We start from the raw sequence: 25,265 nt of genomic DNA, 5'->3' as shown, positions 1-25,265 counted from the left end.
ATGTGACAGAAATACTAAAATAATTGCACTGGTGTGAAATTAGTTATTCACTGCTATCTGAACTGCTGTTTTCACAGCAAAAAGTGAAGTCCCCAATGTGAGAGATACATCCACTAAACAACATGAGTTTGACTATCCAAATACTGAACGATTTTTTATTTCTCCTGGAGTTGGAAGAAAAAAGCAACATCAGAACGTGGGAGGGATCTTGGATGCACACCATTGCTATTATGTGTTTGATGGTACTCTGTCAATTATTTCAAACAATGGAAAATCCAGGATGGAATGTAACAATACAAGAGAAGGAAAGTTGCTACTCACCATAGTATGTAACTGACAAAGGCCTTAATGGCCGATAGCTATGATTGTGTGGATCTTTTTATTGTGCCTGTCGTGACTCAGCAACTCCGCTATATGGTGAGTAACAGCTTTCCTTCTGTCAATTATTTCTCATCTTGCTATACCTCGTCCTCCATTCCCAGCTATGCCAGCTTAAGAAATAAGACTATGGCTGTGAAATAATAATATTCAAGTCCCTAAACAATCTATGTCACTGTCTGTGAAACAAGGTTACATTGTATCAGTTTTCATTCATGTCAGTGTGCAGTTTGTATCAGAGAAGAAGCTGATAACGGGGAGGACAATGCTATTTCTTTTTTTATTACTGTCACCATCAACACTGGGTCATGTGGCAGAACTCTATTTGTGACAGACTGTTCTTGCTGCTCATCATCTCTGAATTAACATAAGATTCACTACAGCTTAATACTATAGTCACATATGCTGGTAAGTATAAACTATATATTTATTGTAGATCACTTGTGAATAATTTTATTTACCAACAGACAAAATACATGTTGTAGCCATATGGAAAAAAGAACAGTTTAAGGCTCAAGTAACAAACATCATAAAATCAGAATTGATATAATAAATTATATAAACTCAGTTCTTACAACATTGTTATTACTGACAATTAAAAAAATCAGTTTTCATTCTTTCTGTTTTAAATGTTACATTGTACTGTTAGTGTTCTGATTGTACTCCTAAACATATAAATTACATACATTCTAATAAAAACATACAACCATAGGAAATTTACTTGTGTTGCAAGTATATATGCAGGAGTAGTTGTCATTAACTGCGATTGTTTCAGTGTCTTGCTCTCTTTTGAAGAGATCACATTTGATGATAAAGTTGCTCATGCTGGAACTGAAACAGAAATTGATTTTATGTACATTTCTGTATTTTTAACTTGTGGATAAACATAACTTTAAAAGTCAAAAACTACAGCAAATGAAAGTAACAGTATCAGTAACAAATATGATTAGAGACTCTTATTAGAAGACAAAACCTGTGCTAAACCAACAGACATATGAAATGGCTGTTAATTATTGCAGTAATGTTTGAAACCATGAATTCCTTGTCATATACTAAGTACAAATTTTGAAAGTGGAAATAAAAAAATCTGAGACACTAAGGAAATTATGCACTGTTACTGAACCAACAGACATATAAAATGACTATTAAGTGTCACAGTAATGTTTGACACTTAATTTTTTGTGAACTGCAAAGTACAATAGATTAGGAAGTAAGGAAATCAAACATTGTTAATGATGAGTGCTGACAGGAAACGTATCTCAATGATTCTGATCTATTAGTCTGCACGTTATCTTGTCAGCTAATTTAACACTTTCAAATGGAGCACAGAATAAACATAATGGGGACAGATATGTTTCTGCTGTACACTCATAGAATGTTGTAATAAATCATAGTTTGTCTTACACTGAGTATCTTGTAGTGTGTTTTTAGATCCTCAAGTTGAAAATTTGATAAATTAATTCATTTTTGCAATTAGTTCAGCAGATTAATTCTTAGTGACACATTTCATGTGCAGGGTAAGTCAAAAAGTACTGTACAACTTTCGAATTAAACAGAAATTTATTGAGATACCTTACAGAATTGGTAGATGAGTCATTTTGTAACAAACAACCAAAAGCTCCACTTAAAAGTGTAAAGTGCTGTATTGGTTCAATGTGGCTACTGTTTGGGATGTGGCAAGTGTCCCACTGGTAATCAATTTCTTCCCATGCTCACTGCAGCAAATAGGACATAACTTGTGCAGCGGCATTGTAGATTTGATTTTTCAGGTTGAACCTTAAAGGGCAAACCTAACAGGTTTACTGGCTATGTGAATTTTGAATTCAATTTGAAAGCTTAGCATACACATTTGTCTTCCATCTATCATCCAGTGACAAGTACTGTTGCTTTGAGAAGTGTGTACGTACATCCATGTAACAATATTTTTTCATTCATTATGGGTAGTACAGAGCTCCATATTTGTATAGCACACAGATATTAGCATGTGTATGTGTTCAAGCTAAAGTTCTTAGCTTGTTTTGTAGTGAATAATTCATGTCTCACTCATTATGAGTAGTACGGAGCTCTGTATAGGACATGGGTATTAGCGGGTGTAGTGAGTAACTCATGTCTCAGTAAAAAGGGCAAAATTTTACCTACCACTCCTAGAAAAGCTTTTTGTTGCCCTCCCAATCTCTGCAATATTCTTGTCAGACCCTATGCTCCTTCTGCACCCATCTCCATACCCTATGGCTCCTACCCCTGAGACCATCCCCACTGCAAGACTTGCCCCCCCCCCCCCCCCCCGGTGCACCCTCCCACCACCACGTATTCTAGCCCTGTACCTGGAAAAACATATACTATCAAAGGGAGAGCCACCTGTGAAATGACACGTTATATACCAGCTGTTATGTGAACACTGTTCCGCATTTAACATCAGCAAGTCTACCACCAAATTATCAATTACAATGAATGGGCTAGACAGAGGGCGTATACTGGAAACATGCAATATCCTATTGTAGTGCATGCTCTAAAACATGAGAATTGTGATCTCGGCACCTGTTTCACCACACATGTCATCTGGATTCTTATCCCAGAAAGCAGTTGCTCAGAACTTCACAGGTGGTAACTAGCATGACAACATGTCCTTGCTTCTCGCCACCCACATGGCCCTCATTTACATTCATTTCTTCTGTCTCAGCATGTATTCATGTTAACTATCTTTTCCTCACTCTGTTTCAGTGTTCCCTATCTTTCATTGTCTTACCCGTCTATTTTTCACTGCCCTCCTCCCATCTCTGTTATGTACAGTGTACTTAGCTTTTCACTCTTATTAACTCCTGCTCTATGTTTAAGCAGTAATCCCTGTGTTGCCTATTACCCTGTCTTCCACCTTCAAGCTCTCAGGTTTTCAAATCTCATCTGATGCAGTCCCCAACAATCGGTCTTTCCCTCCCATCCCGTCTGGTAAGTCTCCCCTGACGCTCGGTTCTGGGTGAGTTTGCCGAAATCTACCCGTTTTCCTAGACCTCTCCAGTCCTTTTTCTTCACCCTTCTTCCTTCCCCTTCTACCCTTCTGCCTGAAGAAGAAGCCAGAGGCTCCAAAAACTTGTCTAACTTTCTTTTATGAGTGTGTTCTGCCACCACTTGGTGTGTAGATTTTTTTATCTAGTGTATGTTTTTTGGAATATATTTTGCAACACCATGTTTTACAACATTCTAACTAATATTACATCAACAAAAATTCTAGGACTGAACTAAAAACAAAATCAGTAAAAGCAACTACTTGCCTGCAGCTGATAGATGGATCGCACATAGATACACATATCATCTTAGGAAATTGCACTGGTATACGGTCGGGCTGTCAACTGATACCAAAAACAGGCAATAACATTCAAACAGAATTGTTGAGACCATTTACATCTCCTGGTATCCATGACTCTGCTTTGAAAGATATGCATTTTGTGACTGATCAAGGTGCCAACATAATTGCTACACTGCATGATTATTCATGACTGAATTGTTCCTGCCATATGCTGAATACAGTGGTACAAAATTATTTTAATGCAGAGTATATATGCATCAGTTGTCCACGAGTTTGTGGTCTCCTGACTGCAGTGGAAAAACTCATTACTTATGCAAAGATAAGTGTTCTTCTTAATGCTCTCAATACAGCACTGGAACAATCTGACTACTTGCTGGAATATGCAGCCAACAGTGATAGAATTGGTAGAAAGCTTTATATTATTCTTTGTGTGAAAAGCTCTCTGAGAAGATAGAAATGCTCGAATTGAAGAAACTGATACCACACTGCTGAAATAACTAATTTCTCTTCTCACACTATGTATGTTATTCTGTTACTGTAATTCTTATATGTTATCATTTATTTTATAGCTTTTAAAATGTGAAGGTTTTTGTAGTCCTTCAAAGAAGCTTCCAAGAAATTAGAACTGGAGAAGTCACTTACATTGCACCTTCTGTTTCCATGGAAGATGACACTATTACAGCATTTGAGTCAGTGCCCCACAACAGAGAAGCCTCTGAAATAGGTCTTTACATAAATGCCCCCAGTTACACTTGAGGAAAAGTTAATTGTCCAGAGGTTCCCTGAGGTAGCAATTTTCTCTGGCCACCATTTCATCATTTAAAAATGATAGCTGATGATAGTAGGCATGAAGTCATAGCAAAGGTAAGATGTAGAATCCACTTATTGCTATGTTAATAGCTCCACAGTGGCCAGCTCAAAAGGGAGTTAATGCCTCTCAGTCGAAAGTGAGGTTTGTCAAAGAATCAAGTATAAGCCTCATAGGTCCGGAGTTGACATTCCTTTGCTTAAAGAATAGCTGGATATATGAGAACATTTTATCAGCTCGGCTCATCAAATATGTGAACAACCCTGACAGATCCCTGAAACTGAATGAAATAGTTCAAATACCTTCAACAACAATACATTTGGTTTTATTTTCAATCAACTTTCATATTCAGAATAGAGCTCTTATTGATGTGGATTTGAAAAATGATGTAATAAAGAGCTTTTGTACTTTTCCAGTCAGGGAAAAAAAAGAGGGGGGGGGGGGGTTAGTGTATATGACAGTCAGATAAAGAATTTAACATAGACATGTGGGGCCCCAAATTTGGGAAATACCAAGAAGTTGATGACAAATGTTGAACATGTGATGTCAGTAAATAATGTACCAGGACCAATGAGATATATGGGCTCTGCAACGAATTTGTGATGTCACACTAGTCTGTTGTCTTTCGCACTTCGTGAATGCTCAGCTCCATGCAGGACCCACAGGAAACCAATATTTAATTGTAAAGATACCCACTAAAGGTCTTAACTTTGCTGTTTCACTATCAAGAACTTGCAAGCGTTTAAACATGCAGTCAAGTATTGTGGTTGCTGGCACTTTTAAGACTGGCAGTATCACATTCTGTGATTTATGCACTATGGCCTACCTTTCTCATGGGCCTCGATGTCATACCTCATCGCATGTGCAGCGGTTGTGCTTGTTGATCCTACCCTCACCAGTAGGGGGCAGTGCTGCACATTGCTCCAAATTAAGTATTCTCATCAGTGTGGCTCCAGGCCTACGTGCACAACTAAGGCCCCTGAGGCTCTGGGTTCGAATCTTTGCTTGTGGCAGGAAGTACTTATTTATTTGGTTAGACAGTTATTTGTTTATTTTGAAGTATTATTTATTATTTCATTTACCATCTCTTGGCCCCCACTGGCTTATTGCAAAGTACTGTACAACAAAAAATTAGCATATTGCATGATGAGTGAGTGAGTACAAGCTTATGAATTGCATCATTCTCTCTCTCTCTCTCTCTCTCTCTCTCTCTTTCTCCCTGACTTGGAATGTTCTGAAACAACACCTCCGTATGAAGGCTTACAAGTTGCAGTCACTGCAGCAGTTGTGTCTGGGGGACCACAACAGAAGGTATGAAGTTTGAATTTCAGTCCTCCAGGATATGGCACAGGGCACAGTTTATGAATGGCTCATCTTTTAAGATGAATTGACATTTCATGTATCACGTAAAGTAAACCTCCATAGTGTAAGAATTTGGGGGTCACAACATCACGGCATCATCGTTGAACATAAATGAGTCTCGCTGAAACTAAATGTATTCAGTACCATTTTCGTTCACAAAGTTTATGGACCTTTCTTTTTCACAAGGAAACTGTGATAGGAATGTCATACATCGACATGCTGCAAACCTGGTTGTTTTCTCGACTTCATGAAGCTTGCAATGATATTGTTTATATGCATGATGGCACCCTGCCTCACTTTCATCTTGAGGTGTGGAGTTATCTTAACAATACCATCACATGACATTGGATTGGAAGTGGTGAACAACCAGACCATGTTCATTGCTTTTGGCCTCCCAGGTCATCAGGCCTCACACCTTCTAATTTTTTTCTGTGGGGACAAGCAAAAGACAGAGTCTTTGTCCCAGTTATGGCAGCTACTCTTCAAGAGCTGAGAAATCAAATTGTTGAAACTGTCAATTCAATAAACCTTTTGAGTCATGTGTGGAATGAAATGGACTACTGCTTCAATGTTTCTCGAGCAATGCATGGTGCTCATGGTATAGTGTCTGTGTGAATATAAAACTTTGAACCTTCCTCTATTCAGTGACATATGCAAAGTGTTTCTGCGGTGTGTCCACCTTGTGTTCCTCACACCACTATGTAGTTCGCCCACTGTGGTGGGCTACAGCAGGCTGAGACACCCCAGAGCCAAGGGGTAAATGAGGTCCATGTTGAATGCGATGGAACGGCTGGAGAAGTCCTCTGGCTCAGACTGTGGTGCGGCAGGCCTTTCTGCACTACTCTGATATAGCGCAAACCAAGAAAAATGTCCAGTAAATATGGGCTCTAAATGCATGCCTTAAGAGCAATAAGCACTTGTTCACCTTTACTACTGTGAAACACATCTCTTCTACTGAAAAGGTGATGATAGCTCTTAACAGAAGCATTTCAGAGACAATGTTTACGAGACTATTTTTTGTTTTGTTTTGGTCCATAGCACCTCCTCCCAAAATATGGAAAACAAAGAGCTTGCAAACAGAAGAAATTTGCTTCACAGTATCAAAGATAAAGATATACACATTAGAGCACATGTTTACTGAACTTTGTTGCTTCAAGTGATCATTTCTGTCTTACTGTTGAATGTTGACCATTCCTCCTAGGACACTGTGCATAAAACTTCCTATTTGTTGTGATTTGCTCTTGTTTTCTGGTAATTATCTTAGCTACAGCTGACTCACATTCACTGATACAAGTTTCAATGTGCAAATCTTCAATGTTTGTTGACATTAGATCTAATATATTTCTGCCATGAGTGGGCTTCTGATATACCCATTCCAAGTGGTTTTCAGAGGAGTCTATTGCATTTCCTCACTTGTTACAGGTGTATCTATGCACAAACATGTATCAACTACAAGAAAGTGGTTGCTATTCCCTAATAGTTCTTTGCAGATACCTTAATTTATAATTATAATGTTGTTTACACAGGTAAGTTGAAGCAGAGGACAGCTATCATACTACCTCACTGACTCACCAGGATCTACATACAAATCATATTCACAGTAATTGTGTACCTAAGAGTTACAATCTTTAGCACACTGGAAGAGATGCAAAAATCATAAAAGTATAGATTCTGTGATCTACTCTGATGCTCTGTATTATGCCAAGGCGATATATCTGGCTAAACAAGATGCAAGAAATTCAGCTCAGCTTCTTGTTTTACAATAGCAGGGGCATGAGATACGAGGGATTTTTGAGATGGTAAGTAACTGAGTGATTGATAAGAGTGCCTGTAGGGAGACACTAAGATATAGAATGTCCTTCCAGTCATTCAATTAGAAAGCTAAGATACAGAATGCCCTTCTAGTTATTCAATTAGAAAGCGGTCACCCATGTGTTATTGAGAATGGCACAATGTGTTCTAACATATAATGGCCTCATTCAGTATTAGATTCCACCAATGTTTGATGATTGTGAAGATATGTTGCAGTACGTGACTTTTTAACAGATTCAGTTTCATTATTCATTTGGAGAAAATGCCTGTGTTCAACTGGATTTTGGTCACTGTCTTTGATTGTCATTGTGGAACTGAAGACAGGTTTTAAGACTTAATATCTTCATAAGTTTGTTGCCTTGACGTGGAGGGAGGGCGGGCGGGGCAGAGAATGGGGGCCCAGTGTTACTGTTCAACATAAACTTTCCATTTCTTTCATGTAGATGTGAAAGATGAGGAATAAAAAGTAATTTAAATTAAATGTTACTTTCTTTTCATTTTAACCACACTCCTTGCAGTTACAGATGACCAACATGCATGAGTCAAGCACTTATCATCATTACTATCTTTGATAACACTGCTCTCAGTGGTATCTGTAATTCCAGTTTCTCCAAACTGGAACAACAGGTTCTTGAACCCTGCAGTAGTTTGTCTTTGACAGTGAAGGTGCTTATTTATACCATTCCCACAACAATTGCATTTTGGTTGACTGCTGAATGACTGAATAATGAGAGTAAGCCAAAGCTTTCATCAATCAGTTTTTTAACAGGCTTCCATGGCTTAGCAATTATCATCTTCAATAACATAAAAACAGCACACTTAATTAAAATTAACAGTCCACAACATTACAAAAAAGGACATTTAAAATATTTTGTTCATGCAGCTTCATGCACTTCACAGTTTTTACAAGATGCATAAATAAGGATGCACCTGTGTTGTTAGTGTTAAAACATGTAGTATCAAAAATATGACTCTGAGAACTATGGGACTTAACATCTGAAGTCATCAGTCCCGTAGAACTTAGAACTGCGTAAACCTGACTAACCTAAGGACATCACACACATCCATTCCCAAGGCAGGATTCGAACCAGTGACCATAGTAGTCGTGCGGTTCTGGACTGAAGTGCCTAGAACCACTCGGCCACTGCGGCCAGCAAAACGTGTAGTATCAGATGTGCCACTTTGGCTACAGTGAAGTGATAATAAAAAATTTGGGGAAATTGACATCATGTTCCACAAAGCTTGGTAAAGGTAAGTGCTGTACAAGAAAATAGGTGGTAACTTACAGCCAGCTTAGAAAAGTATCATTAAGATATTAAAGAAGACTATATATGTTGTTTACATTGTTATATGTTCATTAGTGTCCATGGAGAATGGTGTATGTGTTGCAGTTGAGGAAAAGCGACTTTCTCATGAGAACACTGTCAGTTTACATTATAGTACAGAGCTATATCATAGATAAAGCATGAGGGATATGCAGCTGGCTATATTTACTAGTGGTGGAAATTACCTCCAAATAGATTTACAGCAAAAAGAGAGACAGAAACTGCTTTTGGTAAGCAAAGCCCCCACTAATAACATGCGTTGCTGGACACAAAAGTTATGGTACCATGGAGGAATTACCTGGTGACTTGTAAATTGAGGTAGATTGACTATTAAACTTCCTGGCAGAGTCGTGCTTGGGTAGCTCAGTGGTAGAGCACTTGCCCGCGAAAGGCAAAGGTCTCGAGTTCCAGTCTTGGTCCGGCACACAGTTATAATCTGCCAGGAAGTTTCATATCAGCGCACACTCCAATGCAGAGTGAAAATCTCATTCTGGAAACATCCTCCAGTCTGTGGCTAAGCCATGTATCCGCAGTATCCTTTCTTTCAGGAGTGCTAGTTCTGCGAGATTCAGAGGAGAGCTTCTGTAAAGTTTGGAAGGTAGGAGACGAGGTACTGGCAGAAGTAAAGCTGTGAGGACGGGGCATGAGTCGTGCTTGGGTAGCTCAGTGGTAGAGCACTTGCCTGCGAAAGGCAAAGGTCTCAAGTTCGAGTCTCGGTCCGGCACACAGTTTTAACCTGCCAGGAAGTTTCATATCAGTGCACACTCCGCTGCAGAGTGAAAATCTCATTCTGTGACTTCCACAGTTTTAGCCTTTCTTACTCACTATGGCACCTTGTGTTGTGGGGCAACATACTCACTTTGGGGAGTACTCTTGGTGTACACAATTCATGAATTATTCATCTATACCTGCCAACTCACAACTTCCTAAATAGATCTCAATTGTGAAATGCTTTTCTGTTGATGTCAATGCACTTAAAACAATATGAAAATAGGGAACTCATTTGTGAAGTGGACAATAGCTGGTCGTACACCAAAAATGTTCAGTTTGTCATGAAGAAAACCACTCATCTGTTAAAACCCAGACTGAGGCTTGTGCTAGACTTCAGTGTAGATGGTTTACTTTATTGGTGAATTGATCGATTATGTTGCATATAGTCTTTATTTATAACTCAATGATAGAAACCTGAGGAAATGATAGCCCACATGTTTAATTTATTTTTAGACTATGTTCCTTTATTTTAAAGACAGTGTTATGTCTATGGATAAAAGGTGCTAATTACTGAATGTAGCCAGACTTGCTAGTTACTAAAGTAAATCAGTCTTTCTAAAACTATTCCTCAACTGTGCCTGTTTCCATTGCTACTTGAGTTCAAGACCTCTTGTGTTTACAGATGGTTGTTTAATTTGAATGTAAGCTTTCTTAGATGGAGGAGGGATGCAATATACCTACAACACCAAATGTAGATTTACAATTAAAAAATATGGTGGAATGTTTAAGATACTGGACTCAATTTTGGGGATTGGGGTTCAAATAATCATCAGTATTTAGATTTCCCTCTATTGCCTGTAGTAAATAACAGGACAATACTTTGTGATTGGCCATGGTCTTCTCCAGCCTTGTCCAGTCAGAACTTGTGCCCCAGTTATAATAAAATAAATAAATGCCTTATTATAGAGGAATAAACTGAACAAAGAATAAGATGTCCAGCACACTGAAGGCCAACAGTCCGATAAACACATAAAACAATGACGGAGAATGAATTACTACAGAGTTCAGAATTCAACGCACTGTTGCTCCATTGTGGTAGAGACAGAGAATTACCAGTTATCCTTCCTTGACATTCTCATTATGAAGAAATATACAATGTTAAACATTATGATTACCATTTACAAGTGTCAGTATTTTTATTTACTTTGATTGCAGCTTTGATCATTTGCCATTTTCAAACTGGTGTAATTACCAATTTTGTGTGAACACTACTTTGTAATTTGTGTGCAAAGTTTGTGATTTATTCAGACACTAGAGGCCATCTGGCCTGCTAATATGACAGTAGTAGTGTGCGCAGCCTGCCGGCTGCACCCCTGTGGGAACTAATGTCTATTCAGACATGTGGCTCTGCTGTCCACTTGAGTGTTGCTGATTGTATTGTACTTTGTCTTCAATGTGTATGTACTGTTTGAGCAGTAAATTAACAGTGTTCTTGGGGTGGAATGGATACCATATATAGGTTACATATAAAGATTTGGGAAAAGACAATGTGTTCCATGGAGTTACAGTATACATCCAGTTGCATGAAAATGATGACTAATAAAAACTGAAATTACAACAAATAAAATTCTGACTTAAAGATATGATAGTTATAATGTCATATCTTTAAGTTAGAATTATAGTTATAATGTCCTCCCCCCATATGAACCATGGACCTTGCCGTTGGTGGGGAGGCTTGCGTGCCTCAGCGATACAGATGGCCGTACCGTAGGTGCAGCCACAACGGAGGGGTATCTGTTGAGAGGCCAGACAAACGTGTGGTTCCTGAAGAGGGGCAGCAGCCTTTTCAGTAGTTGCAGGGGCAACAGTCTGGATGATTGACTGATCTGGCCCTGTAACACTAACCAAAACGGCCTTGCTGTTTTGGTACTGCGAACGGCTGAAAGCAAGGGGAAACTACGGCCGTAATTTTTCCCGAGGGCATGCAGCTTTACTGTATGGTTAAATGATGATGGCGTCCTCTTGGGTAAAATATTCCGGAGGTAAAATAGTCCCCCTCTCGGAACTCCGGGCGGGGACTACTCAAGAGGATGTCGTTATCAGGAGAAAGAAAACTGGCATTCTACGGATCGGAGCGTGGAATGTCAGATCCCTTAATCGGGCAGGTAGGTTAGAAAATTTAAAAAGGGAAATGGATAGGTTAAAGTTAGATATAGTGGGAATTAGTGAAGTTCAGTGGCAGGAGGAACAAGACTTTTGGTCAGGTGATTACAGGGTTATAAATACAAAATCAAATAGGGGTAATGCAGAAGTAGGTTTAATAATGAATAAAAAAATAGGAGTGCGGGTTAGCTACTACAAACAGCATAGTGAATGCATTATTGTGGCCAAGATAGACACGAAGCCCATGCCTACTACAGTAGTACAAGTTTATATGCCAACTAGCTCTGCAGAGGATGAAGAAATTGATGAAATGTATGATGAGATAAAAGAAATTATTCAGGTAGTGAAGGGAGATGAAAATTTAATAGTCATGGGCGACTGGAATTCGAGAGTAGGAAAAGGGAGAGAAGGAAACATAGTAGGTGAATATGGATTGGGGTTAAGAAATGAAAGAGGAAGCCGTCTGGTAGAATTTTGCACAGAGCATAACTTAATCATAGCTAACACTTGGTTCAAGAATCATAAAAGAAGGTCGTATACATGGAAGAAGCCTAGAGATACTGACAGGTTTCAGATAGATTATATAATGGTAAGACAGAGATTTAGAAACCAGGTTTTAAATTGTAAGACATTTCCAGGGGCAGATGTGGACTCTGACCACAATCTATTCGTTATGAACTGTAGATTAAAACTGAAGAAACTGCAAAAAGGTGGGAATTCTTAAGGATATGGGACCTGGATAAACTGAAAGAACCAGAGGTTGTACAGAGTTTCAGGGAGAGCATAAGGGAACAATTGACAGGAATTGGGGAAAGAAATACAGTAGAAGAAGAATGAGTAGCTCTGAGGGATGAAGTAGTGAAGGCAGCAGAGGATCAAGCAGGTAAAAAGACGACGGCTAGTAGAAATCCTTGGGTAACAGAAGAAATATTGAATTTAATTGATGAAAGGAGAAAATATAAAAATGCAGTAAATGAAGCAGGCAAAAAGGAATACAAACGTCTCAAAAATGAGATCGACAGGAAGTGCAGAATAGCTAAGCAGGGATGGCTAGAGGACAAATGTAAGGATGTAGAGGCTTACCTCACTAGGGGCAAGATAGATACTGCCTACAGGAAAATTAAAGAGACCTTTGGACAAAAGAGAGCCACTTGTATGAATATCAAGAGCTCAGATGGAAACCCAGTTTTAAGCAAAGAAGGGAAGGCAGAAAGGTGGAAGGAGTATATAGAGGGTCTATACAAGGGCGGTGTACTTGAGGACAATATTATAGAAATGGAAGAGGATGTAGATGAAGATGAAATGGGAGATACGATACTGCGTGAAGAGTTTGACAGAGCACTGAAAGACCTCAGTAGAAACAAGGCGCCGGTAGTAGACAACATTCCATTAGAACTACTGACGGCATGGGAGAGCCAGTCCTAACAAAACTCTACCATCTGGTGAGCAAGATGTATGAGACAGGCGAAATACCCTCAGACTTCCCCCCAGGGGGTCCACAACTCTTTTGTGGATAGGTGCGTAGCAAGCACGGGACCCCGAGCTAATGTGGCCTTCCTTCCTTTCCGGGCTGCATACCTTCCTTTTCCATATCCTTCCCTATTCCCCGTCTTCGCCCCCCTCCCCTCACCTCTGGCTCTTTCCTTCCCTTTCTCCGCCTCTGGGAGTATGGTTTGTGCCTACGTCCGGAGACGGACTCTCGAAACAGTAACAAATTCTTTGCTTTCTCCGCTTGTAAGTCTTCGTCCTTCTTCTGTCCTTCTCTTTTCCTTACCTCTTCTCTCTGCCGTTTTCTCCGCTGCGGCGTTTGAGACCCCTCTTCTTTCCTTTCCCTTTCTTTTTTTTCCTCCCTGTGTGTGTCTGAAGGCCGACCCACACATTTCTATGCGTAGCCGGTGACGGGGTAACGCGTAATTCCCCGCCCCGGGTAGACAGGTAGGACACGTACGTACCCCCTGGTAACGGCCAGGCCCAGGGAGGGGTGATTACCTGAGCTGATACCTTCCGAAAGTGCCGATTGGTCCCTCTGTCCGTTTGTCAGGAGGTGTGACCTGAGGTGTGAACAATCACCTACGGCGGGAGTGCCCTCAGAGAGGGCCCTCACAAGGGAGGAGCGCGCCATCGCAGATGCCGGTAATCATGGGGGATTCTTCTGCAATGGTTTCCTCACCCTCCACTATGTCCGCTCACAAGCGTAAGTTCACTGAGTCTCAGCCACAGACAGTTCTTTCATCGTTGCCACAGTTCCTTGTTGTTTCTCGGTCTGACGAAGGTCACGACTTCTCCACGGTCAACCCTTTCATTATTCAGAAAGGTGTCGACGCAATTGCAGGTCCTGTAAAGTCTTGTTCCAGATTACGGAATGGCACCTTGTTGTTTGAAACAGTCAGTGCCCTCCAGGCACAAAAATTGCTGCATGTTTCACTGCTCCACACCTTTCCTGTCCGGGTTGAAGTGCACCGCACTTTAAATTCCTCACGTGGAGTTGTTTATACACACTCCCTCGATGGATTGTCTGACGAAGAAATTCAGCACTACTTTTCTGACCAGGGCGTAACGGCTGTACATAGAGTTATGAAAAGGGTTGACACGAACATCATTCCAATCTGCACTGTCTTCTTGACATTTGACAAAGTTCAACTCCCATCGAAAATCAAAGCAGGCTATGAGATAATTTCCGTTCGCCCTTATGTCCCAAACCCTACGCGTTGCTACCGGTGTCAGCAGTTCAGTCACACCAGCCAGTCCTGTTCCAATCTGGCCAAATACGTTACGTGTGGCAAGGATGCCCATGAGGGTGCTTGTCCACCTCCATCCCCTCGCTGCATCAACTGTATGGGTGACCATGCTGCTTCCTCTCGAGATTGCCCCATTTTTAAGGACGAAAAGCTCATCCAGGAAATCAAAGTGAAGGAAAAGGTGTCGACCTTTGCTGCTCGAAAATTATTCGCCAGTCGACAACCCGCCGTGCCTCAGGCCTCAGACAGGAAAATACAGCACTGTCCTTGCTTCTCCTCGGCCAACAAAGGAGGCGGCCACGCAGACTTGCGACCTCACCTTTAGTGCCACGGTCGTCAGATCGGCCAGCGCAAAGATCGCCCGTTCAACCTCACCACTTTCGCCTGCCCACTCTATGGCTCAGCCTTCATCGGGTTCTGCTAAATCTCGAGCCCACAAGTCAGACACCAAGACTTCGAAAAAAGAGCATACTCGTGAAGATTTTTTACGTACCCCAACTTCACAACCATCAGTTCCTCCTTCATCTAAACCTCATATTTCCAAGAAGGCTAATAAGAAGCCCAGTTCATCTCCTTCTCCACCAGGGCGTGTCCCATCTACAGCACCACCTGGCGGAAATTGCCCTCGGCCACCTTCTGTGTCGCCGAGGCGCACTGCTGGCACCCGATCAACCGGCCGATCGCTGGTGGCAGGAGCTGCTCCTGACCAACCTATGGATCAGGATCTTCTGCCTTCGGCTGAATGCCATTCCATGCTGTCGGTCGCAAGCTCTGAGTAGTCGTTGAGTTGACGGCAACCTTCGTCACATTCCTCCATTTTCTGTTTACCCGATGTCCATTATCCACTGGAATATCCACGGCATTCGAGCCAATCGGGATGAATTGTCGATCCTCTTACGATCCTACTCGCCGGTCATCTTCTGTCTTCAGGAAACAAAGCTGCATCCCCATGACCGCTTTGTTCTCCCCCATTTTCAGTCCGTCCTATTTGATCTCCCCTCTGTTGAAGGCACTCCAGCCCATGGTGGACTCATGATTCATCTCCATGATACTCTCCATTATCACCCAATCCCCTTAACCACCTCCTTCCAAGCTGTCGCTGTCCGTCTCTCCCTTTCTGGATATACCTTTTCTCTTTGTACTGTATACATTCCATCGTCCACACCAATGGCACGAGCTGATCTCCTTCATCTTCTTGGTCAGCTTCCACCCCCCTATTTGCTGGTTGGGGACTTCAATGCCCACCACCCGCTTTGGGGATCTCCACATCCTTGTCCACGTGGCTCACTATTGCTAGACGTCTTCCACCAAGCGGATCTAGTTTGCCTCAACACTGGGGTCCCTACATTTTTGTCTGCCTCAACGACAAATTTCTCTCATTTGGACCTTTCGGTCGGTACTGTTCCACTAGCTCGGCGCTTCGAATGGTTCGCCCTTGATGATACACACTCGAGTGACCACTTTCCATGTGTCCTTAGACTGCAGCCTCAACTGCCATATATGCGCCCGCGACGCTGGAAGTTTGCCCAAGCCGATTGGACACTTTTTTGGTCCCTAGTGACTTTCGATGACCGTCACTTTCCTAGTGTCGATGATGAGGTCACACATCTTACCGACGTTATTCTTACAGCTGCGGAACGTTCAATACCACGCACCTCCGAATTGTCCCGGTGCCCAACAGTTCCTTGGTGGAACGAGGCATGCCATGATGCAATACGTGAGCGGCGACGTGCTCTTCGCATTTTCCGCCACCAACCTACTTTGGCCAACTGTATCCGCTATAAGCAGTTCCGTGCGCGATGCCGTCGCATCATCTGTGATAGCAAGAAGGCGAGCTGGAAATTCTTTACTAGCTCATTTAACACCTTCACTCCCTCCTCGGAAGTTTGGAGTCGAATTCGACGGTTATCTGGCGTGCCTAGTTTCTCCCCGGTCTCTGGGCTCACTGTCACGCGTTATACGTTAGTGGATCCCGTCGCAATTTCTAACTCCTTGGGTAAACACTTGGCTGAGATTTTGAGCTCTTCAAATTACCCGCCAGCGTTTCTCCTGAAGAAACATGCAGCGGAAGTGCAACCTCTTGCTTTCTTCTCTCAAAATCGCGAAAGCAATAATACTGTTTTCTCCATGCAGGAACTCCAACATGCACTCTCTTCTTCTCGCTCCTCCGCCCCAGGACCGGATGGTATCCACACCCAAATGTTGCTGCATTTATCGACTCATAGTCTGCGTCACATCCTTCGCATCTATAATCGAATTTGGACCGACAGTACTTTTCCCAGACGATGGCGATGTTACGAAACCTGGAAAGGACAAACATCTCCCCTCTAGCTATCGCCCCATTTCTCTCACGAGTAGTGTATGTAAGGTTTTGGAGTGTATGGTGAATTGCCGTTTAGCTTGGTGGCTGGAGTCCCGCAGTCTTTTAACACCTGCCAAATGCGGTTTCCGAAAGCATCGTTCTGCAGTTGACCATCTTGTTGCTCTCTCCACTTATATCATGAACAATTTTCTCCAGAAACGCCAAACAGTAGCAATATTTTTTGATCTGGAGAGAGCATACGATACCTGTTGGAGGACAGGCATCCTCCACACACTGTTCTCTTGGGGCTTTCGAGGTCGGCTGCCCCTTTTTCTTCACGAATTTATGGCAGAGCGCACATTTAGAGTGCGGGTGAACACCACTCTCTCCCGTACTTTCTCCCAAGAAAATGGAGTACTGAGTGTTGTACTGTTTGCCATTGCCATAAATCCGATTATGGATTGTCTCCTTCCTGATGTCTTGGGCTCCCTCTTTGTGGACGATTTTGTGATCTACTACAGCTCTCAACGGACCAGCCTTCTTGAACAACGTCTTCAAGGCTGTCTCGATCACCTGCACTCTTGGAGCATCGAAACAGGCTTCCGCTTTTCTCCCAGTAAGACCGTTTGTGTTAATTTTTGGCGACGTAAGGAGTTTTTTCCACCCTCCTTACATCTAGGACCTGTCAATCTTCCGTTTTCGGACGTCGCTAAATTCTTGGGTCTTATGTTTGACAGAAAACTGTGCTGGTCCTCCCACATTTCCTATCTTTCGGCTCGCTGTCTGCGATCCCTTAACACCCTCCGTGTCCTGAATGGTACCTCCTGGGGAGCGGACAGAGTGGTCCTTCTCCGCCTCTATCGCTCCTTAGTGCGCTCGAAATTGGACTATGGAAGCATAGTTTACTCCTCTGCTCGGACGTCTATTCTTCGTCGTCTCGACTCTATCCACCACCGTGGATTACGTTTAGTGTCTGGAGCTTTTTACACCAGCCCTGTGGAAAGCCTTTATGCTGAGACTGCTGAACCTCAGCTGTCTAATCGGCGAGCAGTCCTTCTGAGTCATTATGCTAGCCATCTGTCTTCCATGCCTGCTAATCCAGCCCATGACATTTTTTTCGACGCCTCCTTTGAGATAGGGTATGCAGGACGCCCCTCCTCCCTACTACCACCGGGAGGCTGCTTCCGTCAACTGCTCCATTCTCTTTCCTTTCGCTTTCCTAAAACCTTCTTGAAAACTTGGGGTACCGCACCGCCTTGGCTCCATCCCCGGATCTGCCTGCTCCGTGACCTTTGTCAATTTCCCAAGGATGGTACCCCTTCACTTGTTTATTGTTGGGCATTTGCTGCTCTATGTGCACAAATGAAGGAAGCCACATTTATTTACACTGATGGCTCGAAAACATCGTTAGGTGTAGGGAGTGCCTATATTGTTGGCGACACCCCAAAGCAATTTCGGCTTCCCGACCAGTGTTCGGTTTATACTGCAGAGCTTTACGCTGTTCTCCAGGCAGTCCACTACATCCGCCACCATCAGCGGATACAGTATGTTATTTGCTCAGATTCTCTCAGCTCTCTCCTCAGTCTCCAAGCTCTTTACCCTGTCCACCCTCTGGTCCACCGGATTCAGGACTGTCTGCGCTTGCTCCACCTGGGGGGCGTTTCGGTGGCGTTCCTCTGGCTCCTGGGACATGCTGGTATCTGTGGAAATGAGGCGGCCAGCGGCCAAGGCTGCAGTCTCTCTTCTTCAGCCAGCTATTCAGTCGATTCCCTTCACCGATCTACGGAGCGTTTTATGTCGTCGAGTTGTTCTTTTATGGTACGCACATTGGTCAATACTTCCCCATAATAAATTGTGGGAAGTGAAAGCTCTTCCTTGTGCTTGGACCTCTTCCTCCCGAACGCATCGTCGGGAGGAGGTAATTTTAACTAGACTCCGGATAGGGCACTGTCTTTTTAGCCATCGACATCTTTTAAGCGGCAATCCTCCCCCACTGTGCACCCACTGCTCTCAGCTGTGGACGGTAACACACCTTTTAATTGAGTGCCCCTATTTTACTCCGTTACGCGCCCGTCTACAGCTGTCGCCTGATATATCGTCAATTTTAGCAGATGACACGCGCTTGGCCGATCGCATTCTCGAGTTTATTAGTGCCAGTGAAATGATGTCAGTCATTTGAAGCTTTTTTTGGGGACCACCACCCCTTTCTGTTGTGGATTTTTAAGCCTCCTTTCTGCTTTTAGTTTCTCCAATTTTTTGAGTTTTGTTCCCATTTCTGCTGGTTTCCATTTTCGGTTTCTATTGTTTCCTAAGTCATGGACCAGGCGCTAATGATCATAGCAGTTTTGCGCCCTAAAAAAAAAAAAAGTACCCATACACTTCAAGAAGAATATAATAATTCCAATCCCAAAGAAAGCAGGTGTTGACAGATGCGAAAATTACCGAACTAAAAGTTTAATAAGTCACAGCTGCAAAATACTAATCCGAATTCTTTACAGACGAATGGAAAAACTGGTAGAAGCCGACCTCGGGGAAGATCAATCAGTTTGGATTCCGTAGAAATGTTGGAACACCTGAGGCAATACTGACCTTACGACTTATCTTAGAAGAAAGAGTAAGGAAAGGCAAACCTACGTTTCTTGCATTTGTAGACTTAGAGAAAGCTTTTGACAATGTTGACTGGAATACTCTCTTCCAAATTCTAAAGGTGGCAGGGGTAAAATACAGGGAGCAAAAGGCTATTTACAATTTGTACAGAAACCACATGGCAGTTATAAGAGTCGAGGGGCACGAAAGGGAAGCAGTGGTTGGGAAGGGAGTAAGACAGGGTTGTAGCCTCTCCCCGATGTTATTCAATCTGTATATTGAGCAAGCAGTAAAGGAAACAAAAGAAAAATTCGGAGTAGGTATTAAAATCCATGGAGAAGAAATAAAAACTTTGAGGCTCGCCGATGACATTGTAATTCTGTCAGAGACAGCAAAGGACTTGGAAGAGCAGTTGAATGGAATGGACAGTGTCTTGAAAGGAGGATATAAGATGAACATCAACAAAAGCAAAACGAGGATAATGGAATGTAGTCGAATTAAGTCGGGTGATGCTGAGGGAATTAGATTAAGAAATGAGACACTTAAAGTAGTAAAGGAGTTTTGCTATTTGGGGAGCAAAATAACTGATGATGGTCGAAGTAGAGAGGATATAAAATGTAGACTGGCAATGGCAAGGAAAGCGTTTCTGAAGAAGAGAAATTTGTTAACATCGAGTATAGATTTAAGTGTTAGGAAGTTGTTTCTGAAAGTATTTGTATGGAGTGTAGCCATGTATGGAAGTGAAACATGGACGATAAATAGTTTAGACAAGAAGAGAATAGAAGCTTTTGAAATGTGGTGCTACAGAAGAATGCTGAAGATGAGATGGGTAGATCACATAACTAATGAGGAGGTATTGAATAGAATTGGGGAGAAGAGGAATTTGTGGCACAACTTGACAAGAAGAAGGGACCGGTTGGTATGGCATGTTCTGAGGCATCAAGGGATCACAGATTTAGCATTGGAGGGCAGTGTGGAGGGTAAAAATCATAGAGGGAGACCAAGAGATATATATACTAAGCAGATTCAGAAGGATGTAGGTTGCAGTAAGTACTGGGAGGTGAATAAGCTTGCACAGGATAGAGTAGCATGGAGAGCTGCATCAAACCAGTCTCAGGACTGAAGACCACAACAACAGTTATAATGTTGAACAATTACATGAAGCCTGTGGTCTTGTCCATCATCAAATCACTAAATAAAAGAATGCGTACCCACACAGAAATGAGGAACCAAAACCACTTGTGGCAATACCTGCACAAGCATTTAAATCACCATTATAGCCCAGCTTACATGAGCTGGAAAAACATGAAAGGAAGATGCAGCATACCAGCTGTATTCTCTAAATGAGTCATTACTAAGATGCTAGAGCACTAATGAAAGATAGGGTAGATGAAGAATTCTGATGTGGACAAACAAACTTCAACTATGATTCATCCATTCAGGTAACAAGTGAATTCTCACAGAAGTTGAAATTTACTTTGGTTATTTACTCAAGGGGATCGCAGAAGTATGTGGCCGTAATAGCTTTAACAGGAAGAATGGAATAAGCTGCAGCAACACCACTGGGCTATTGGTGGGCAGAATGCAGATGAACACTGAATACATTTTAGCAATGGTTACCACTTGCATCACTGAAAAGTTAGGGAAAATAACTCTAAAAATAAGATGAATTTGGAAAAAGTTTTAAGGTATTGTATATTGTGCAGACTCCAGCCCAAATTACTGGTTAGGTTGTTTTAATATGTTTGAGAGTGGCTCGCTCATCCTTTTATATTCAGTGATCAAACCAGCTATGATTATCTGAGGAAGTTTTAAAATTTTGACAGTTTGTCCATGTATACAGTCAAACAATGGAAACTTCAGGTAGGAATATCAACACTGTAGGAAAAAGACAGATTTCCACTTACCATAAAGTGGGCACATTAAGTTGCAGACAGACACAATTAAAAGACACTTACACAAAGCTTTTGGCCACAGCCTTCATCAGCAAAAGAGAGACATGCATCATTCATACACACAAGCAAGCACACCTCACACATGTCCACCAGCTCCAGCAGCTTGGACCAGAATGATTCCACCCTGAGCTGCCAGAGTTGTCAGGCATGTGTATATGTGGTGTGCTTGCTTGTGCATATGAATGGTGTGTGCTCCTCATTTGTTGATGAATGCTGTGGCCACAAGCTTTGTGTAAGCATCTTTAAATTGTGCCTGTCTGCAGCTTGATGTGTCTTGTTTATGGTAAGTGGAATCTCTCTTTTCCTACATAAAACACACACACACACACACACACACACACACACACACACACTGACAGAAAAAGTGCAACACCAAAAAATAATTAATGTAGAGTAGTGCCTTTTCAGGAATACATTAGTCTAGGTAACATGTTTAAGTGATTAACATTTATAAGATCACAGGTTAATGTAAATGTGAGATAAGTCATTATTTTAAATGCTGGTACATTAATAACTGGTGTAACTGCCAGAATGTTGAATGCATGTATGCAGAGGTGCATGCAATGTGTTGTACAAGTGCTGGATGCCAGTTTCTGAGATGAAGTTCCATGACTATTGCACTTGGTCAGTTAATACAGGGAAGGGTAATGCTGGTTGTGGATGACACTGGAATTGTTGTCTGATGATGTCTCATACATGCTCGTTTGGAGACGGACCTTGTGGTTGAGCAGGCCAAAGCAACATAATGACACTGTAGAGCATGTTGGGTTACAACAGCAGTATGTGGGTGAGTATTATACAATTGGAATACACCCCCTGGAATATTGTTCATGAATGGTGGCACCGTCAGGTCAACTTACCTGACTGACATACAAATTTGCAGTTGAGGTGTGTGGGATAGCCAAGAGAGTGCTCCTGCTGTGGTACAAAATCACACCCCATACAGGTTTAGGTTCAGTGGGTCTAGTACACAGACTGGTTGGCTGCAGACCCTCCTCCTAACCAATGCTTGGCTATCACTGGCACCAAGGCACAACCAAGATTTCATCAGAAAACATAATAGACGTCCTCCTTGGTCTCCAGTGAAGTCTCACTTGACAACGTTGAAGTCGCAGATGGTGGGCGTGTGGGGTCAGTGGAATGCAAGCTACAGGGAGTATTGTTGGCAGCTGTCCTTGAAGTAACTGAGTTGTAACAATTTGTTGCATGACAGTGGTAATAATAATGGCATGTGACGAGGGCCTCCCGTCGGGTAGACCGCTCTTTCGATTTGACACCCCTTCGGCAACTTGCACGTCGATGGGGATGAAGTGATGATGATTAGGACAACACAACACCCAGTCCCTGAGCGAAGAAAATCTCCGGCCCAGCCGGGAATCGAACCCGGGCCCTTAGGATTGACAGTCCGTCGCGCTGACCACTCAGCTACCGGGGGCGGACCGTGACAGTGGTGCGAACTGCAGCTGCAGTTAGTAAGCCAGAGTCATGTGCCAGACACAGTGGTCTTCCATCTCAGCAGAACTGTGTGTCTGAAGCACAGTCTTCTTGCGACTGTACATTCCTGTGACCACCACTGTCAGCTATTATGTACAGTGGCTACGTTACTGACAGGTTTTTCTGCAGCACTGCAGAAGGAATGTCCAGCTTCTTGTAGTCCTATTACATGACCTTGTTCATACACAGCGAGGTGCAGATATTGGGGTGTTTGTCATCTTGAAGGCATTCTTGACTAACATCAACTCACCATCTCCAATCTCAAAGGTAACTAATGCTCATGACCACTACAGTGTGTATTTAAACCAAACCTGATTTTCATCCTAATAGTGGTGCTACTAGCTCCACTCTTATGTGACTGGTGCGAAATTTGAGTAGATATCATCTTTCAGACGTAGAAGCACACCTACAATTATTGAATTATATGAAATAAAATTGTCATAACTTCTGAATGGTTCAAATTGCACAGTTGGCCATGGGGCATGGTGGGAATTATATGCACTGTAGGTTTGGTTTAGCAGCAAAGCCCACTTTCATTTGGATGGGTTTATCGATAAGCAAAATTGGTGCATCTGGGGGACTGAGAATCTGCATTTCATGATTGAGAAGTCTCTTCACCCTCAACAGGTGACTGTGTGGTGTGAAATGTCCAGTCATGGAATAATCAGTGCGATATTCCTTGATGGCATGGTGACTACCCAGTGGTAGGTGAAGGTTTTGGAAGATGATTTCATACCTGTTATCCAAAGTGAACCTGATTTTGACAAGATGTGTTATAGCAAGATGGAGCTCGTCCCCATCGAAGCATGAGTGTGTTTAATGCCCTGGAAGAGCACTTTGGGGACCATATTCTGGCTCTGGACTACACAGAGGCCATTGGCATGAGTTGCCATATTCTCCATGTCTGAACACATGAGACTCCTTTTTGTGGGTTATATTAAAGACAAGTTGTAAAGCAATAGTGCCAAAACCATTGCTGAGCTAAAAGCAGCCATTCAGGAGGTTATCGACAGCATTGATGTTCCAACATTTCAGCTGGTCATGCAGAATTTAGCTATTCATCTGCACCACATCATCACCAATGATGGCAGACATACCAAACATGTCATAATCTAAATCCAAACATCTGTAATGATGTTTAGATGTTGAATAAAGTGTGAACACGCTGTAGTTTGTAAGTAATTTACATTTTATTTTCATATAGTTCAATAATTGTCACCCTGTATTTTCATTTATGTCACTCAATTCCTTCTTGGTTTTGTGATTTTATTCCACGTATGTTTGTAATTTTCATGTTTTATGAGGGATCAGCTAGCCACATCTACCAGGAAATAACGTTCAGTACTTTTTTCCCAGCTAACTGTCTTTTTATAATAGCATTTTATGTGATGACTGTTTATGTAAGTGTGAGGAAAGGACAGGAATCTGCATGCTTCTGTGCATGATTTTTTACTATCTATTTTCATATATTGATAAGCAAATACTGTATGTGCTGTCATTGTTGGACTGTGTTTTAAGTCTCTAGTATGTGTTCATGGGTCATTGTCCCAGGCATTATGACGCAAGTTTTTAATGTTGCGATGTCTCTATATGGAACTGCATCATCTGTGGGTGACGATTGATTGGGAAGTTATGCTACAGTTATCAATGTATTGAGGGGTTCTGAGAGTATGTTTTGAATTTTTTCAGTGAAGATAGTGGTTCACTGTGTGATTGTAAATTGTACTAACCACTGCAAAGAATGGAAATAGATAGGAGTTAAGTTCCGTACAATTCCTAAGAACAATGAAGTGGAACAAATGGCTTACAAGTGTGCTGATTCATTTCAGTTACTAGTGCTTATTTGGACACAATATTTGTTGCTTCAGATTATAAAAAAGGATTTTAGAAATCAGGATGCACATGCCCCAGGAAATCCAGGACAAACCCCAGTTGTTTGTTGTTGTTGTGGTCTTCAGCCCTGAGACTGGTTTGATGCAGCTCTCCATGCTACTCTATCCTGTGCAAGCCCCTTCATCTCCCAGTACCTACTGCAACCTACATCCTTCTGAATCTGCTTTGTGTATTCATCTCTTGGTCTCCCCCTACGATTTTTACCCTCCACGCTGCCCTCCAATACTAAATTGGTGATCCCTTGATGCCTCAGAACATGTCCTACCAACCGATCCCTTCTTCTGGTCAAGTTGTGCCACAAACTCCTCTTCTCCCCAATCCTATTCAGTACCTCCTCATTAGTTATGTGATCTACCCATCTAATCTTCAGCATTCTTCTGTAGCACCACATTTCAAAAGCTTCTATTCTCTTCTTGTCCAAACTATTTACCGTC

The 25,265-nt window shown here is 42.2% G+C and overlaps 1 protein-coding gene across 4 annotated transcripts in view; it reads right to left on the bottom strand.

The window, feature by feature from the left end:
• Positions 1-804: 804 nt before the first annotated feature.
• Positions 805-25,265, bottom strand: part of LOC126251499 (troponin I) — a 148,421-nt gene continuing 123,960 nt past the window's right edge. For all 4 annotated transcript variants that reach the window (XM_049951973.1, XM_049951972.1, XM_049951974.1 and 1 more), the window contains one exon: positions 805-1,209. In XM_049951973.1, coding sequence (XP_049807930.1) covers positions 1,199-1,209 — 11 coding nt within the window. In that variant the 3' untranslated portion in view covers positions 805-1,198. The remainder of the gene's footprint in view (positions 1,210-25,265) is intronic.

Source organism: Schistocerca nitens, chromosome 4 (assembly GCF_023898315.1).
Source record: "Schistocerca nitens isolate TAMUIC-IGC-003100 chromosome 4, iqSchNite1.1, whole genome shotgun sequence".
Classification (NCBI taxonomy): domain Eukaryota; kingdom Metazoa; phylum Arthropoda; class Insecta; order Orthoptera; family Acrididae; genus Schistocerca; species Schistocerca nitens.
The sequence above is the reverse complement of the archived record's forward strand: the minus strand, read 5'-3'. Positions and strand labels throughout refer to the sequence as shown.